Source organism: Giraffa tippelskirchi, chromosome 7 (assembly GCF_054371585.1).
Source record: "Giraffa tippelskirchi isolate mGirTip1 chromosome 7, T2T-mGirTip1v1.2.pri, whole genome shotgun sequence".
Lineage (NCBI taxonomy): Eukaryota > Metazoa > Chordata > Mammalia > Artiodactyla > Giraffidae > Giraffa > Giraffa tippelskirchi.
Window position 1 is genome coordinate 139,708,546 of NC_137281.1, and position 17,420 is coordinate 139,725,965.

Here is a 17,420-nt window from a genome sequence, read left to right on the forward strand (position 1 = left end):
CTAATATTCTGCCAATAGGCTACGTGTGGCTTGCCCATACTCACCCATGTGTCAACCCACTTCACTACCCATCTCTCTTGACTTGCTGGAGGCCTTGGGAGCAGCTAAAGCTATCTGTAAGTACAAGTAGAGCAGCAGAGAGAATGGGGTGCCCTTCTGCAGAAATGCCTGCTCACTCATAATATTCTTATCTGATCTCTAACTAAAGGAGGATTCAGGTGTGCTCTGAACAGTGGGAGCCATTTACCTTTGCTGAATTTCTTCTGCAGTATGTGGATGATGGTACCAACAGAGGAAGTAGTGAGGATTGGCAGCTCTCCGTAAAGCATCTAGCCAGCACTACATGGTAGGCAGAGAGAGACAAGTTTTATTCCTTTCCCTTGTTTCCTGTCACTGGCTTCCTTCAGGGATTCACTGGTGATGAGGGCCCTGAAATAGAAGTGCTGTTCGCAGACATTGCTAAGGTCAGATAGGGCTCTTTTCATTTCTTCCGGTTGCATCATTCTGTGGATGCCCTTGTGTTCTCGTTCCACTCCGATGGAACCTGAGAGGTTTATCAAGGCCAAAGGTAACATCTAGGCCTAAAAGATCAGAGTAGTAGTCAGTGTATTTTTATTTCCAGCACTGGGGAGAGAAGCAATGAGGGGTGCCAGTATATATAGGGCTATATAGGGCTTGACTTTTTTCCCCACTGCAAATGAAAAATGAGAGCCCTTTCCAGTTGGTTCCAGATCTATTTGATATGAGAGCTTCCTTGGAAGTTTCGGGTTTATTTCATCTTACAGTACCTTCTAAAAGAGGAAAGAGCAGCAGTGGAATATTATGTCTCTTCCAATTTAGCCTTGCAGATGAGTTGACCTGAAGCACAAAAGATCTGAGAAGAGAGAGCTCCCTCCAGCATGGTAGCTATTCCATGTTATAATATGTGCAGTTTTCACTATTATTCCAAGATTCATTAAAATTGGTGAGACCATTTCTTGTTTTTTGAACCAGAAAATTTGCCATTAGCACTCAAAGTAATTGCTTTAACTTTACTCAGTTCATCCTGCTTTTAACAAAAAAAATTAACCTCCCATCAACCTCTCTACACCTCAAAAACAGCCTATGGGTCATAATTTATGTTCCCTATAACCTCATATTGCTTAGCTCCAATATGCAGACATCTCATTCCTATTAAATTGTTCAACTGTTTCCAAACAAGGCATACATTTCTTCTTTCAGATCTTCAATTTCTTTAGAAACCAATCTTAGGCTCTGTTCCACTAGTCCTTTGGGTGTTACAATGCTACTGGTGCATTAGGCCTTATAGGAGAAAGCTGCATCAGGATGGCATGGTGCCCTCACTAATTCAGCTCTGTAATGAACTGGAACAGTTAGGATCAGCAACATAAGCTTTCATATTTTGAGTTCTTAATCACTTAAAGATTATGGCAGTGGAATTAGAAAGTATTCACTGTGGCACAGATTTAGCTGTCTGCCAGAATCCAGTCTCATCCTCTTCTGGATGTGAAAACCTAGTTTGCTGGCAAGTGCCATCTGAGCAGGAATGATGTGCCACTTCTAGGCCGGGGCCTTTAAAAGCAGAGGTGTGCCTTCTTAGTGCCTTCTCCCTCTCCACCTGCCTTGAACCTGGGGAGACTTAACCTTAGCCATACAAGATGACAAGCTCCTAAATGTGGCAAACTCATGAGCCAGAGGGAGTCTGGTCTTTGAATCATATAGAGGAAAGCTGCTTGCTGACCTAGAATATCAAACCCTGGATACTTAAATGAACAAGAAACCAATCTAACGTGTATGTATGGCTAAGTCCCTTCATTGTACACCTGAAACTATCACAACATTGTTAACTGACTATACCCCAATACTAAATGTTTTTGGTGTTAAAAAAAAATTAAAAAAAAAAGAATATAATGGTGCTTGCTTCGGCAGCACATATACTAAAAAACTGGAACAATTTGGAGAAGATTAGCATGGTCCGTATGCAAGGATGACGTGCAAATTTGTGAAGTGTTAAAAACAAAACAAAGCATACCGTGGATCTTGTTTAGATATAAAGGTCTACAAGGACAGAGTAGTCAAGCTTGGGGAATGGGATAAGGGACTCTCACCATTAGACACTTCCTTGACAATTTTACAAAAATTTCTATTGTCAATTAGGAAGGAAAACAACAACAACAGAATAACAAAATTTTCTGGTACAAAATTCACTTGTTGTAGAAGCCCTTCCTTGTCCACCTGACCCTCCCTGAATTTCCTTTCACTTCTTTAGCATTCACTGTCCCTAGTCCTTACCTGGACTTTATTGTGGAAATCCAGGAGCAGAGTTGGGAGTCATATAGGGTGAGCCATTCAGGCAGGGCCCTGAAGGCATTAATTCTTCAAGGGGTCTGACCCTTAGCTTTGTGGATCCAGGAACAGAAGTCTTAAAGTGTGCAGCAGAGTTTATCAGGCTTTCACACCCAGAGACTGATGCTAACCATGATGTATAAACCCAAATGCCCATCTGTATGTAATTACAGTGAGCAATGGCCTTCTGACATCCACTGTCAGGAAGTCCTCTTGCTGGTATGTGGGCAGCTGGGAAACTAACTGAGTAAGCAGAAGGTTATTTGGCAAGCAAGGAATTGGAACCCACCATTCAGGCTGTAAATTAATCTGGTGATTGACTCCACAGTTACATGTTTAATGACCAAAATCCTTTTATGAAATTCAGTCTCTCTGCCATGGAAAGTGTTGCTTTTAAGACTGCCATATTCTCTTAAGGTTCCTTTTTAGGCTTTCTGCAGCTTTATTCTGATAAGTAAACAATAGTGAGCCCAGTTAGTACTGTTTCTGTCGCACTTATCAAAGCCTACATCATATATTCCATGATTGGACTTGAGTGTTCCTCAAGTTCTGTCACTTAACCACCAGGCTGATCACTTTAGTTCTCATTTATTTCTTATTGGTCATGGGAGGATTAAATGAATTAGTCTTCAAAAATTAATATTAGCATCATTTACTTAGATTATAAACCCTTTCTAATTATACACCTAATATAAAACACCTAGGAAGAGCCTAAATGCTTGATGTGGTTTAAGGAGATGCTGAGATAAACATGGATAGGGAAGCTAAAGGGGCTTCCCAGGTGGTGCGAGTGATAAAGAGCCAGCCTGCAAATGTGGGAGACTTAAGAGACATCGGTTCAATCCCTGGGTTACAAAGATCCCTTGGAGAAGGGCATGGCAACCCACTCCAGTATTCTTGCCTGGAGAATTCCATGTACAGAGGAGCCTGGTGGACTGCAGTCCATAGGGTTGCCAAGAGTCAGACACGACTGAAGCGACTTAGCACTGGAGCACTGGAGGGAAGTTAAAACATCCAAGTATAGGCACTGCCATTGAATCTGTCCAGCACAAGACCAACAGTGGCAAGACCTAATATTAACTTGAAAGTTAATGCTTCATTTCTCTTAAATCCAAAGTGTCTTTCCATATTTTGAGATTCAGTAAAGTACACAGTGACCTTCAGTTCAGTCCAGGCACTCAGTCGTGTCCAACTCTTTGTGACCCCATGGACTGCTGCACGCCAGACTTCCCTGTCCATCACCAATTCCTAGAGCTTGCTCAAACTCATGTCCATTGAGTCAGTGATGCCATCCAACCATCTCATCCTCTGTTGTCCCCTTCTCCTCCTGCCTTCAGTCTTTCCCTGCATCAGGGTCTTTTCCAGTGAGTCAGCTCTTCACATCAGGTGGCCGAAGTATTAGAGCTTCAACTTCAGCATCAGTCCTTCCAATGAATATTCAGGACTGATTTCCTTTAGGATGGACTAGTTGGATCTCATTGCTGTCCAAGGGACTCTCAAGAGTCTTCTCCAACACCACAGTTCAAAAGCATCAATTCTTTGGTGCTCAGCTTTTTTTATGGTCCAACTCTCACATCCATACGTGACTACTGGAAAAACCATAGCCTTGACTACACGGACCTTTGTCGGCAAAGTCATGTCTCTGCTTTTTAATATGCTGTCTAGGTTGGTCATAGCTTTTCTTCCAAGGAGCAAGTGTCTTTTAATTTCATGGCTGCAGTCAACCATCTACAGTGATTTTGGAGCCCAAGAAAATAAAGTCTCTCACTGTTTCCATTGTTTCCCCATTTAGTTGCCATGAAGTGATGGGACCAGATGCCATGTTCTTTGTTTTTTGAATGTTGAGTTTTAAGCCAGCTTTTTCACTCTCCTCTTTCACTTTCATCAAGAGGCTCTTTAGTTCCTCTTTGCTTTCTCCCATAAGGGTGGTGTCATCTGCATATCTGGGATTATTGATATTTCTCCCAGCAATCTTGATTCCAGCTTGTGCTTCATCCAGCCTGGCATTTCGCATGATGTACTCTGCATATAAGTTAAATAAGCAGGGTGACAATATACAACCTTGACATACTCCTTTCCCGATTTGGAACCAGTCCGTTGTTCCATATCCAGGTCTAACTGTTGCTTCTTGACCTGCATACAGATTTCTCAAGAGGCAGGTCAAGGTGGTCTGGTATATTCCCATCTCTTGAAGAATTTTCCACAGTTTGTTGTGATCCACACAAAGACTTTGGTGTAGTCAATAAAGAAGATGTTTTTCTGGAACTCTCTTGCTTTTTTGATGACCCAGTGGATGTTGGCAATATGACCTCTGGTTCCCCTGCCTTTTCTAAATCCAGCTTGAACATCTGGAATTTTTCAGTTCACGTACTGTTGAAGCCTGGCTTGGAGAATTTTGAGCATTACTTTGCTAGTATGTGAGATGAGTGCAACTGTGGGGTAGTTTGATCATTCTTTGGCATTACCTTTCTTTGAGATTGGAATGAAAACTGACCTTTTCCAGTCCTGTGGCCACTGCTGAGTTTTCCAAATTTGCTGGCATATTGAGTGCAGCACTTTCACAGCATCATCTTTTAGGATTTGAAATAGCTCAACTGGAATTCCATCACCTCCACTAGCTTTGTTCATAGTGATGCTTCCTAAGGCCCACTTGACTTCACATTCCAGGATGTCTGGCTCTAGGTGAGTGATCACACCATCATGGTTATCTGGGTCATTAAGATCTTTTTTGTATAATTCTTCTGTGTATTCTTGCTACCTCTTCTTAATGGTGACCTTACTCATAGCTTTTTTCTTTTTAAAAGACTTTTAAGAAAATTTTTTATAGTTGTTTTATTTGGTTATTTTTTTTTCTCTTGGTTCCCAATATCTTTGGTCTGTTTTCATAGTCTACCTCCAGAACCTTTCCTCTTATTTAGTCATTGAGATCTCTGGTTTTGGATCTCTCATATGTTATTTTTTAAAAAGCAATGGTACACAAAGAAGATACACACAGAAGTCTAGCTGCATATGCATCTTACCTGTAATTGAGAATAGGATAAGGGAGTCTGTTTTGCTTCCAGTATCCCTACTAGTGGTGACCCCTTGGTTGGACTTATGTTCCAGGCCATTGTTGGCCTTATGTTCCAGACTGTGGCTTCTCAAGTTTCTGCATTCTCTCAGAAGTTTAGCTTTGGATTGAGTTTGGGTTCAAGAGGTAAAGCTCAGACTGTACAACTTACATTCAAGACTGGTCTGTGCTGGTCTTAATCCAGATCTTTAACACAAATCTCTGCTGACGTTAAGATGTCTATCCTGTGACCCACTCCTTGCCCCTCCCCTCATCATACCTGGATTCCAGTTGGAGAAGGAGGCCCTTAAGAATACAATCTGTTCTAACATTGTTTCCTCAGATCTCCTGATAGTGTTAGATTATTTAGTCCTCACCCTAAATATAACTGATTTATTGATATAAGTGGTTAAGACCGAAAGATTAGTACTTTACACTAAAGATTAACATGTAGTTACTAAAGGTTAACGTAGAGTGACTAATGTCATAATTTGCTGGAATAATGTGAACCCCGGGTGGGAAAATATTACAGCTTACTGTCGGAATGTATCACTAGCTCATTTTGTTTGTTTTAAAGACAAGTCTGTGCCTTTACTGGCCGAACAAGTACTTGAGGTGGATGAAGCAGGAGGAGTGGGTGGCTCCATGCTTCATGGGCTTGTAGGTGATGGAGAACTCTCCCAGGTAGTGTGTGACCCTGGGGCCTTGCACCAGTTCCCTCACCTATTGAATGGCATACTGTAGTTGCCTAATAGCATTGTGAGTCTTAAGAATTTCTGTTGAGCAGTTGTCAACAGTGTTTGGGATCTTGTAAGTAGTAACTGTAAAAGCCTCCTAAACGTAAGAGATATTTAGGTACTCAGATTGGCCTTTTATTTTTAAAAAAGTTGATAGTGTGAAAGTTCCTATATTTGTTTCTTTGTCCTAAATTAATGCTACTGAATTTTCTGTAAATCCTTTCAGTTCCTCTTGGTATTTTACTTTTACACTCTAACTTGAAGCTATCTGAGCTCTAATTGCGACCAGTTTTGTGATCGGTAGGTTAAGTGAGTGAACATTTCTGGGTTTTCCTTTCTAAAATTCAGCTTCTTTACCTGCCGAATGATATTCCTGAAAGGATCTACCCCACAGGATTGCTGGGAGGACTGAGAGAATCCTGCCACTGTCATGTGACGTTTGAGTTACCCTGCTGTGTACTCTGTTACAATTGTTATCTGTGGCCCCAGGCCAGTAAAAGTGGGAATAACATGATTACTCTTGTCATCCCTCATTCGTTTCTAGGCTGCCACCTTAAAGACTTTGGAGATTTGAATTTTACTCCAGTTCCCAAAGATGATCTCTATAACAACTTGATAGTAAATCCTCGCTCAGTGGGCCTGGCCACCCAGGAACTAGCGGAGGTGGTTAGCCGAGCTGTATCAGGTGGCTACAGCTGTGTCACAGTGGGAGGAGACCACAGGTAAGAGGGAGCCAGGGTGGTGGAGGGGCTGGACTGCATGGTTCTTTGGGCTAATCAGTTAGCTTCTTTGTCTCAGTTTCCTCATTTAGAGTAAAATACTCTAGAATTTTTAGGGCATCGTTTACGTAGCATTTTCATGTCTAAAATCAGGAACCACTTGAGGCATGTACAGTTTCCATTGTAAGACGTATCATGTAGTATGAGGACAAGTTCAGAGTTAGACTAAGCAAAGTTTTTAGATGGTATGTTTCAGGCTTACTTCTTGGAAAACTTTCTTGAAACTTCTAATGACTTTTCATTTTGGTTCTTTAGGAGAATTGGAGGGATTCATCGATAGGCTGAATTTTTTTTTTTTAAGCATTTCTGCTAATAGGTTTGTTAGAAATGCCCACTTGACATGTGAATACTTTCTCTACCTCCACAGTATGGATCCCAGGTGGCTTACACAATCGATCCTTCTCTCAGTGAATCAGCATGCACTTTACTGAGCACTGTTCTAATGAGTTGTCAAGCAGTGCCAAGGAGTATTGGAAACTTGTGATCTATTAGAATTAAATGAAATAAATACACATGAGATGAGGAAAAAATACTGAATTCTACATCTCAGAAGAAAGAGATCAGTCTGGGCTGGACTAGTCAGATTTCACGGGGCAGTATGATTTGAGCTAAGTAATGAAGATTTTTTTGGTAGAAAGAAAAATGGCATTGAAGTACTAGGAATATCAAGCATTTCATACATAGTCTCAGTTAATCCTCAAAACCTTACCATGAGGCAGATACTGTTTTATCTAATTCAATGCTGGGTACAATGAGGGACAGAGGCTGGATAACATCTAGAGCCAGGAACTAGTAGAGCTTGGATTCAAGTCCATTGTGACCACTATGGGCAATTAAATTGTCTTTTGAGATCAAATCTAGCAACTTCCCTGAGTTACTCAGCTTTTCAGATCAATTAACAGAACTGGAAAGACAGGTAGATTCCTCATTAAGAATAAAATTTTAGGTAGAGTAAGGAAGTCAATACCAGATTCTCTACTGAAATTGATTAAATAACTCAAGGGTGGGTCTCTTGCTCTGAGCTCAGTGCTCTCTGAGCTCTGAGAGCTCATTTATTGTCTCTTTTCTGGTTGGCTTACTATTTAGGGACCACTTATTGCTGCAGTTATAATCTTTGGTTTTTCTTTTGTTTGTATCAAGATTGCAGTTCTCTCACTGCTAAAACCTAGGCTGTCTGGAAGATTCTAGAAAGGAAGGGGTGTGTGTATAATCTGAATAGCTGAATATTTGAATTTTTCAATTTGAATATTTTGAATATTTGAATTTGAATATTTTAAAGAAAAAGGCATTTTTCAGTCACTCAGCTCCCTTTAACAGTGTAACACACACTACTGCTTTGATCATCAAACTGACTAAGATCATTATCCTTATCTTACAGAAAGGGAAGCAGCAGTCTAGAGAAGTTAGATGACTTGTCCTATTTCACACAGTTCTTCCTAGAAAGACCCTCAGTATTCTGAATTGATCCAGTGCTTTTAGCACCATACCATGCTCTCTCTTGAAAAGAGTCTATGTGGAACACAGGGCTTAAAATGCTACCTCAGGGTATACTGACCAGAAGGATGACTATGGCTAGTTCCTAAGATGCTCAAGCTGCATTTCCCATTGCCCTGAGGACAAATTCTTTGGTTCCTGGGAAGCTTGGGCAGCTTTCCAAACACAATTTTGTCAGCTGTACTCCTTCAGTTCAGACAGGACAGTTGGCTAATGTTAAGCAGAGACCAAGGACAAGCAAAGCAAAAACCAGAAACACCTAACGATACTTGAATGTCATGCTAATGTATAGAACATGCAAATAAACTTGTTTTATTCAGTGATCTAATGAGGTCTTTAATTGGGTTGCCCTGTTAATGTCTTTGAAAATGTTGACCTCTTGTTTTAGGCAGTATCACATAATCTTTCTAAAAAGCAGTAATACAAATTTTTGTCCTTAAAAAGTTAATATAACTGATTCTTTAAAAGTAATTCGTTCTTCTTGGTCTCTCAAGAGATATTAAGTAGTACTAGTGAGTTGTTACATACTGATCACCTCTTTAACAAGATTTCATTTGTTGAACAAAAATTTGGGGTCCTTTTCTGGGCCAAGGCTAATGGATCCAATTAAAGGAATTTAGGGGCAGCAATGACACCTGGCACACCGCAAGAATAACCAGTTGTCAGCTTTGACTCTTTGCAGCCTTCCCTTTCTCCATCTTTCATTCAGGATTTGTCTTTGGGGGTGACAGTCCCAGGGACCCTGTTCTTATCCAAACCCAGACTCAATCTAGAGCCTGACTTCACTCTGAGGACAAAGTGTGAGCTGTGATGGCTGAGGATATTTGTTATTGGTGATGTTTGCCAAGCAGGGGGCCTTTAAGATTATTTGTTCTTTACAGCCTGGCAATCGGTACCATCAGTGGCCACGCCCGACACTGCCCAGACCTTGGTGTGATCTGGGTTGATGCCCATGCTGACATCAATACACCCCTCACCACTTCATCTGGAAATCTACACGGACAGCCAGTTTCATTTCTCCTCAGAGAACTACAGGACAAGGTCTGTGGGCTGAAATGAAGAGAATATCGAGCAGGTTGTAAGGGTTATCCTGGGGCTCTGAGAATCTAGTTCAGTACGATTTCTGTGAAGGATAGATTTATGGTGATGGTAGTAATGTTCCCCACTTCTTCATTCATCCACCAAACTTATTTTGGACGAGATAGTCTAGGTGCTGGGGGCATAAAGATGACTAGCACACAGGCCCTGCTCTTGGAGTGGCTCATAATCTCATCTCATAATAAAGGAATGTGGTAGTGGGCAGTACCCTCAGTACCTACAGCCTGAAGAATTCTTGGTAAGAAGCTCCTGGGCCTCACTCTTGGACCCACCAGTCTAGAAGACAAATAAAACCATGATTACCTCAGTAATGTTTTCCCAGGCTCTTCAGAAGACATCAGCGCTCATGCTGGGTATGGACTAGAATCTGTGTATCCCTCCCCTCAGTAGGGGACCAAGTTAAACCAGGACAGTACAAAGGTTATTCACTAGGCAGAATTCACATTTTGACTCTTGGGGACTTGAAACATATCCCAGTTCCCATCTCGAGAACCAATCTATAAACAAGTCAATAGTGTGCAAAGAGGTGGAAAAGATCTAGTCAGCAGTATTCTTGCTATTTAAGTAAGTTAATGAGAAACCAAGGCCACCTTCAGTTCAGGTCAGTTGCTCAGTTTTGTCCGACTCTTTGTGACCTCATGGACTGCAGCATGCCAGGGTTCCCTGTCCATCACCATACTCCTGAAGCTTCTTCAAACTCATGTCCATTGAGTTGGTGATGCCATCCAACCATCTCATCTGCTGTTGTCCCCTTCTCCTGCCTTTAATCTTTCCCAGCATCAGGGTCTTTTCCAATGAGTCAGCTATTCACATCAGGTGGCCAAAGTATTACAGCCTCAGCTTCAGCGTCAGTCCTTCTAATGAATATTCAGGACTGATTTCCTTTAGGATTGACGGGTTTGATCTCCTTGCAGTCCAAGGGACTCACAAGAGTCTTCTCCAACACCACAGTTCAAAAGCATCAATTCTTCAGCACTCAGCATTCTTTGGCGCTCAGCTTTCTTTATAGTCCAATTCTCACATCTATACATGACTACCGGAGAAGGCAACGGCACCCCACTCCAGTCCTCTTGCCTGGAAAATCCTATGGACAGAGGAGCCTGGTAGGCTTGCAGCCCATGGGGTCACTAGGAGTCGGACACAACTGAGCGACTTCACTTTCACTTTTCACTTTCATGCCTTGGAGAAGGAAATGGCAACCCACTCCAGTACTCTTGCCTGGAGAATCCCAGGGACGGGGGAGCCTGGTGGGTGGCCGTCTCTGGGGTCGCACAGAGTCGGACAGGACTGAAGAGACTTAGCAGCAGCAGCAGCAGCAGCATACATGACTACTGCAAGAACTATAGCTTTAACTAGATGGACCTTTACTGGCAAAGTAATGTCTCTGCTTTTTAATATGCTGTCTAGTTTGGTCACAGCTTTTCTTCCAAGGAGCAAGCGTCTTTTAATTTCATGGCTGCAGTCAACCATCTGCAGTGATTTTGGAGCCCAAGAAAATAAAGTCTCTCACTGTTTCCATTGTTTCCCATCTATTTGCCATGAAGTGATGGGACCGGAGGCCATGATCTTAGTTTTCTGAATGTTGAGTTTTAAGCCAGCTTTTTCACTCTCCTCTTTCACTTTCATCAAGAGGCTCTTTAGTTTCTCTTTGCTTTCTCCCATAAGGGTGGTGTCATCTGCGTATCTGGAATTATTGATATTTTCCCAGCAATCTTGATTCTAGCTTGTGCTTCATCCAGCCCGGCATTTTGCATGATATACTCTGCATACAAGTTAAATAAGGAGGGGGACAATATACAACCTTGACGTACTCCTTTCTTGATTTGGAATGGGTCTGTTGTTCCATGTCCACTTCTAACTGTTTCTTCTTGACCTGCGTACAGATTTCTCAGGAGGCAGATTAGGTCAAGGTAGTCTGGTATTCCCATCTCTTGAGGAGTTTTCCACAGTTTGTTGTGATCCACACAGTCAAAGGCTTTGGCATAGTCAATAAAGCAGAAGTAGATGTTTTTCTGGAACTCTCTTGCTTTTTCAATGATCCAATGGATGTTGACAATTTGATCTCTGGTTCCTTTGTCTTTTCTAAATCCAGCTTGAACATCTGGACTGTTGAAGCCTGGCTTGGAGAATTTTGCTACTTTGCTAGCCTGTAAGATGAGTGCAATTGTACAGTAGTTTGAGCATTCTTTGGCATTGGAATGAAAACTGACCTTTTCCAGTCCTGTGGCCACTGCTGAGTTTTCCAAATTTGCTGGCATAGTGAGTGCAGCACTTTAACCGATCATCTTTTAGGATCTGAAATAGCTCAACTGGAATTCCATCACCTCCACTAGCTTTGTTCGTAGTGATGCTTCCTAAGACCCACTTGACTTCGAATTCCTGAATGTCTGGCTGTGAGTGATCACGTCATCGTGATTATCTGGGTCATGAAGATCTTTTTTCTATAGTTCTTCTGTGTATTCTTGCCACCTCTTCTTAATATCTTCTGCTTCTTTTAGGTCCATACCATTTCTGTCCTTTATTGAACCCATCTTTGCATGAAATGTTCCCTTGGTATCACTAATTTTCTTGAAGAGATCGCTAGTCTTTCCCATTCTATTGTTTTCCTCTATTTCTCTGTATTGATCACTAAGGAAGGCTTTCTTATCTCTCTGTGCTATTCTTTGGAACTCTGCATTCAAATGGGTATATCCTTCTCTTTTGCCTTGAGCTTCTCTTCTTTTCTCAGCTATCTGTAAGGCCTCAGACAACCATTTTGCCTTTTTGCATTTTTTTTCTTGAGTTTGGTCTTGATCACTGCCTCCTGTACAATGTCATGAACCTCTGTCCATAGTTCTTCAGGCACTCTATCAGATCTAATCCCTTGAATCTATTTGTCACTTCTGTATAATCATAAGAGATTTGACTTAGGTCATACCTGAATGGTCTAGTGATTTTCCCTACTTTCTTCAAGTCTGAATTTGGCAATAAGATTGAGTTGATGATCTGAGCCACAGTCAGATCCTGGTCTTGTTTTTTCTGACTGTATAGAGCTTCTCCATTAGGCTGCAAAGAATATAATCAATCTGATTTTGGTATCGACCATCTGGTGATGTCCATGTGTAGTCTTCTCTTGTGTTGTTGGAAGAGGGTGTTTGCTATGACAAGTGCGTTCTCTTGGCAAAACTCTGTTAGCCTTTGCCCTGCTTCATTTTGTACACCAAGGCCACATTTGCCTGTTACTCCAGGTATCTCTTGACTTCCTACTTTTGCATTCCAGTCCCTTATAATGAAAAGGACATCTTTTTTGGGTGCTAGTTCTAGGTCTTGTAGGTCTTCGTAGAACTGTTCAACTTCAGCTTCTTCAGCATTAATGGTTGGGGTACAGACTTGGATTACTATGATACTGAATGGTTTGCCTTGGAAATGAACAGAGATCATTCTGTCGGTCTAGATTGCACCCAAGTAGGGCATTTTGGACTCTTTTGTTGACTATGATGGCTACGCCATTTCTTCTAAGGGATTTTTGCCCACAGCAGTAGATATAATGGTCATCTGAGTTAAATTTGTCAATTCCAGTCCATTTTACTTCACTGATTCCTAAAATGTTGATGTTCACTCTTCCCATCTCCTGTTTTGACCACTTCCAATTTACCTTGATTTATGGACCTAACATTCCAGGTTCCTATGCAATATTGTTCTTTACAGCATCAAACTTAATTTCTATCACCAGTCACAGCCACAACTGGCCGTTGTTTTGCTTTGGCTCTGTCTCTTTGTTCTTTCTGGTGTTATTTCTCTACTCTTCTCCAGTAGCATATTGGGCACCTACTGACCTGGGAAGTTCATCTTTCAGTGTCCTATCTTTTTGCCTTTTCATACTGTTCATGGGGTTCTCAAGGCAAGAATACTTAAGTGGTTTGACATTGCCTTCTCCAGTGGACCACGTTTTGTCAGAACTCTCCACCATGACCCGCCTGTCTTGGGTGACCCTACAAGGCATGGCTCATAGTTTCTTTGAGTTAGACAAAGCTGTGATCCATGTGATCAGTTTGATTAGTTTTCTGTGATTGTGTTAAGAGAAGGTATTGTATTTTATTCTTCAGACGACTATATTGTGTTCTGCAGCTGCCCTTCTGAATCATTTCCACTTCTATATCAGTTCTTTCCCAGATCGTGTGTTTGCTGGTTTACACATACACTGAGGTAAGAGGAGAAAGCACACCGCACACAGTGATTATCTTGGGGAGACTGAGAATCCCTGATGAGTCCTTCTCTTCACAGGTACCACAGCTCCCAGGATTTTCCTGGATCAAACCCTGTCTCTCTTCCCCAAGTATTGTATATATTGGACTAAGAGACGTGGACCCTCCTGAACAGTAAGTTGATACATTAGGGTTGAGTTTTGGGCCTGTCCTGGCCACTGAAGTTCCATTTGATAGGTTATTTCTGGACTTAACCTGTTGTAGGTCACTATAAAGACAACCCCCACGCCCACATCTGATTGAAAAACTGCTCTTTAGCTAAGGCTTCTTTCCTTTATGTCTCACCAGTTTTATTTTAAAGAATTATGATATCCAGTATTTTTCCATGAGAGACATAGATCGACTTGGTATCCAGAAGGTCATGGAACAGACATTCGATCTGCTGATTGGCAAGTAAGTAACTACAATGGATGTCTACTTATAGGTCCCAAGGGGAACAGGGCAGACTCTCAGTGGGCAGTAAACTTTGGCCTGTCTCTTGAGGATAATGACCTTATAAAAGCAAAACATACATATAAAAAAAATTCAGATAATTCAGAAAGGGAAACTATGAAACTTCAGTCATGTTCTTCTGGGGCTGGGATGGAAAACAGCTCTGGTGAATTTCTCTTTAGCTCCATTTTTAATGCTTATCTTTCGAGAGGAGAAGCATTCATTGTTCCAACATTTCTCTTCTTTCCAGCCTCAACTATTGCATCATCTGAAAGTTTTATATTAAGCAAATCTTGGTAGTACAGAAAGATGACAGGTGAATGCTAATCAAATGCTAGTTAAGAACATTTTCCCAGTGCTGAGTCTTCATTTCTGGGTGATTAATTGCCACCTTGGTAGTATACCGTTTCTTAAAGTGTTAAGAAGTATAAATAATTTACTATATAGGTGTTTACTGTATGTTACTGTTACCTTCAACCATTAGATGCCTGGGCTAAACTGAAGTTGGAATTGGGAGATGGTAAGATCGCAGTCATAAGTTCAGAGCTGTTGTTCTACTCTGAGAGAATAACTCACTGTAACCTAGACCAATCCAACTTCAACTAGAATTTGTCAGAACCCATGTCCTATGGAAGTGAGGAATTCCCTCTACTGATAGTTCTTAATGTTAAGAGGCTCTAAAGCCCAGGGTAAATCAGAAATACAAACTGGAGTTAGTCTGAGGCACACAGAACCAAGGGCAAGACTATGAAGTGGTGTGTAAGCACCTAACATAATAACTTTCAGAACAGGAAATCTGGAAATTTGCTGTATTAATAAAGTACTAGCATTAATAGCAACAAAACCAAGGAGTTGTAGCTGTAGGAAGGATGAATATCCAAGTACAGCCCAAATGACTTTCTCTTATTTTCCTCCTTTCAAGAAGACAAAGGCCAATCCATCTGAGTTTTGATATTGATGCATTTGACCCTACACTGGCTCCAGCCACAGGAACCCCTGTTGTAGGGGGACTGACCTATCGAGAAGGCATGTATATTACTGAGGAAATACACAGTACAGGTAAGCAGTGATCAACCTGTTAACTACTTAAGTAGATCTGCTGAAGCCTCTTGCCTGCCAGGGGATCTTTTCTATTATTACATGTCACTGGAGACATTGTTTCTCTTTAAACTTCTATAGCTAAAAGCCATGTGGTCAGGGTAATAAGGACAGTCATTTAGAAGCATATTTGGATCTGGCTGATAACAAAATATGTTAAGGTAACACTGAGTAAAAAAAAAAAAATATTGTCCACTTAAACACTTAATACACAAGAATAAACTGCTAAACGGATGTAGTTCTTTGCATCTGAATTGTATAAAGGCAGATGAAGACTAAAAGACAAGGCCAAATAGCTGTAATTTAAACCCTGACACTATGAGATTGGTTCACTGGGAGTTAAGAATGTCAAGCTGAAGCTTCCCTTGAAGGTATTTCAAAGCTGGACAATACCTTGTGCCCTTTCATATAAGTCTTATACTAAAGCTTGTTTGCTAGGACCTGTAATATGGGGATACTGGAAGATGAATGGCTGTCAGGAAGATCAGTAAAATGAAAGCTAGGGGCTCAAGAGTAGCTACAAGAGGGGAATTCCCTGGTTGTCCAATGGTTAGGACTTACTTGGTGCTTTCACTGCAGTGGCTGGGTTCGATCCCTGGTTGGGGAACTAAGATCCCACAAGCCTCGTGGCGCATCCAAAAAATTAATAAAAATTTTTAGGAAAGAGTAGCTATTAAGAGGTTGCTGTCCCCAGAGTCATACTCATTTGCAAACACTTTCCATTTCTGTCAGAAAGCTCTTGGTTTTAAGGCTACTTTAAATGACCTCTCATTGCAAAATTTAAACAATTACTGCATGGTACTTCAATACCACCTCATGAAATTGGGGTTGAAATAGCATAGAGACCCCAGACTCTAGCTGGGATGGGATATGGAAGTTGAGAAATGGTCTCCCTGGCTCTGGAGCCTACCAGAGCCTTAGGCACTACAGAAAGAAGAATGCTTGTCAATCAGATCTGATGGGACCAGAAAATCTTCTCAGACCTTCAACCGTAGACACTGTCAGCTGTCCTTGGCCAGTGAACTTGGAAATTCAATTCTCCATTCTGGTTCCCACTGACACCACTTAGAGCAGAGATTAGTAACCTCTAGCACTTAGATGGGGGCAGTGGTCATACCCTGTCCCTCCCTCCCCTGCTGCAGTGTTATTCTAGTCCAAAAGGCTGTCTGCCCTGAGACTATCAACTAGATAAAGCAGTTTGCTTAAATTAATCTACAAGGTGGCATTAGTCTAGAAACATGGGTAGTATATGTTTTTAACAGGTTGTACCCTCTTGATTTACTTCTGGGCTATGTAAAAGGTCCACATTTAGTAGGTGAAAATTGGATACAGATGCGTGTGCAGGAACTGGTGGACACACCTGCTCATTGTAGTTGTGCATGGTGCACTGAACTCCACATTGCTCCTAAGGGACGGCAGACTGTGCGGATGTACTAGCATTGAATGAACATGTACTAAAATGTAATATCCATAAGTCATTAGGTATATTCATCCATGTATCCAGGCTTTATGGCCACCCTAAATATTCAGATACTGGTATTCTCCAATCTAGTTTCTTCTGCTGCTGCTGCTGCTAAGTCGCTTCAGTCGTGTCCGACTCTGTACGATCCCATAGACGGCAGCCTACCAGGCTCTGCCGTCCCTAGGATTCTCCAGGCAAGAACACTGGAGTGGGTTGCCATTTCCTTCTCCAATGCATGAAAGTGAAAAGTGAAAGTGAAGTCGCTCAGTCACGTCCGACTCTTCGCGACCCCATGGACTGCAGCCTACCAAGCTCCTCCGTCCATGGGATAGTGACTCTTAAAGGAGGTGGATTAACTTCATCCAGAATAACCAACTAAAAATAAACACCCCAGAAGTAGGGCATATATATGTTGACGGGGAGGGGCAGACGGCAGGTCTAGATAGGTTCTTTTTTGGTCTAATCTTCCCGCCTCAAACCCTTTGGCACAAGTACCCAGACCCTCACAGAGAAGGTAACTGGAGTTCAAACTAAATATGACCAAGTGCAAGATACTGCGTCAGTCTGAGGGGAGAGCTAAGAACTGTCAGACATAGAGTTCAAACTTGCAGGGGTGAGAGTAAGATATGCAGTAACAGCTATACTTTAGGACACACGGTGCCTTAAAAGCTACACAGCGCC

The 17,420-nt window shown here is 41.7% G+C and overlaps 1 protein-coding gene and 1 non-coding gene across 3 annotated transcripts in view; both read left to right on the forward strand.

Moving 5' to 3' along the window:
- ARG2 (arginase 2) overlaps positions 1-17,420 on the forward strand; it is a 32,881-nt gene that overhangs the window by 14,530 nt on the left and 931 nt on the right. The window contains exons 3-7 of one of the 2 annotated variants that reach the window (XM_081513472.1): positions 6,677-6,854; positions 9,287-9,446; positions 13,767-13,861; positions 14,036-14,140; positions 15,102-15,238. In XM_081513472.1, the coding sequence (XP_081369598.1) occupies positions 6,677-6,854; positions 9,287-9,446; positions 13,767-13,861; positions 14,036-14,140; positions 15,102-15,238 (675 nt within the window). The remainder of the gene's footprint in view (positions 1-6,676; positions 6,855-9,286; positions 9,447-13,766; positions 13,862-14,035; positions 14,141-15,101; positions 15,239-17,420) is intronic. The other variant, XM_081513473.1, reaches the window with a different exon arrangement.
- Positions 1,914-2,022, forward strand: LOC145515942 (U6 spliceosomal RNA). The gene has a single exon (XR_014061143.1). It is a non-coding gene; the product is annotated as a U6 spliceosomal RNA (small nuclear RNA).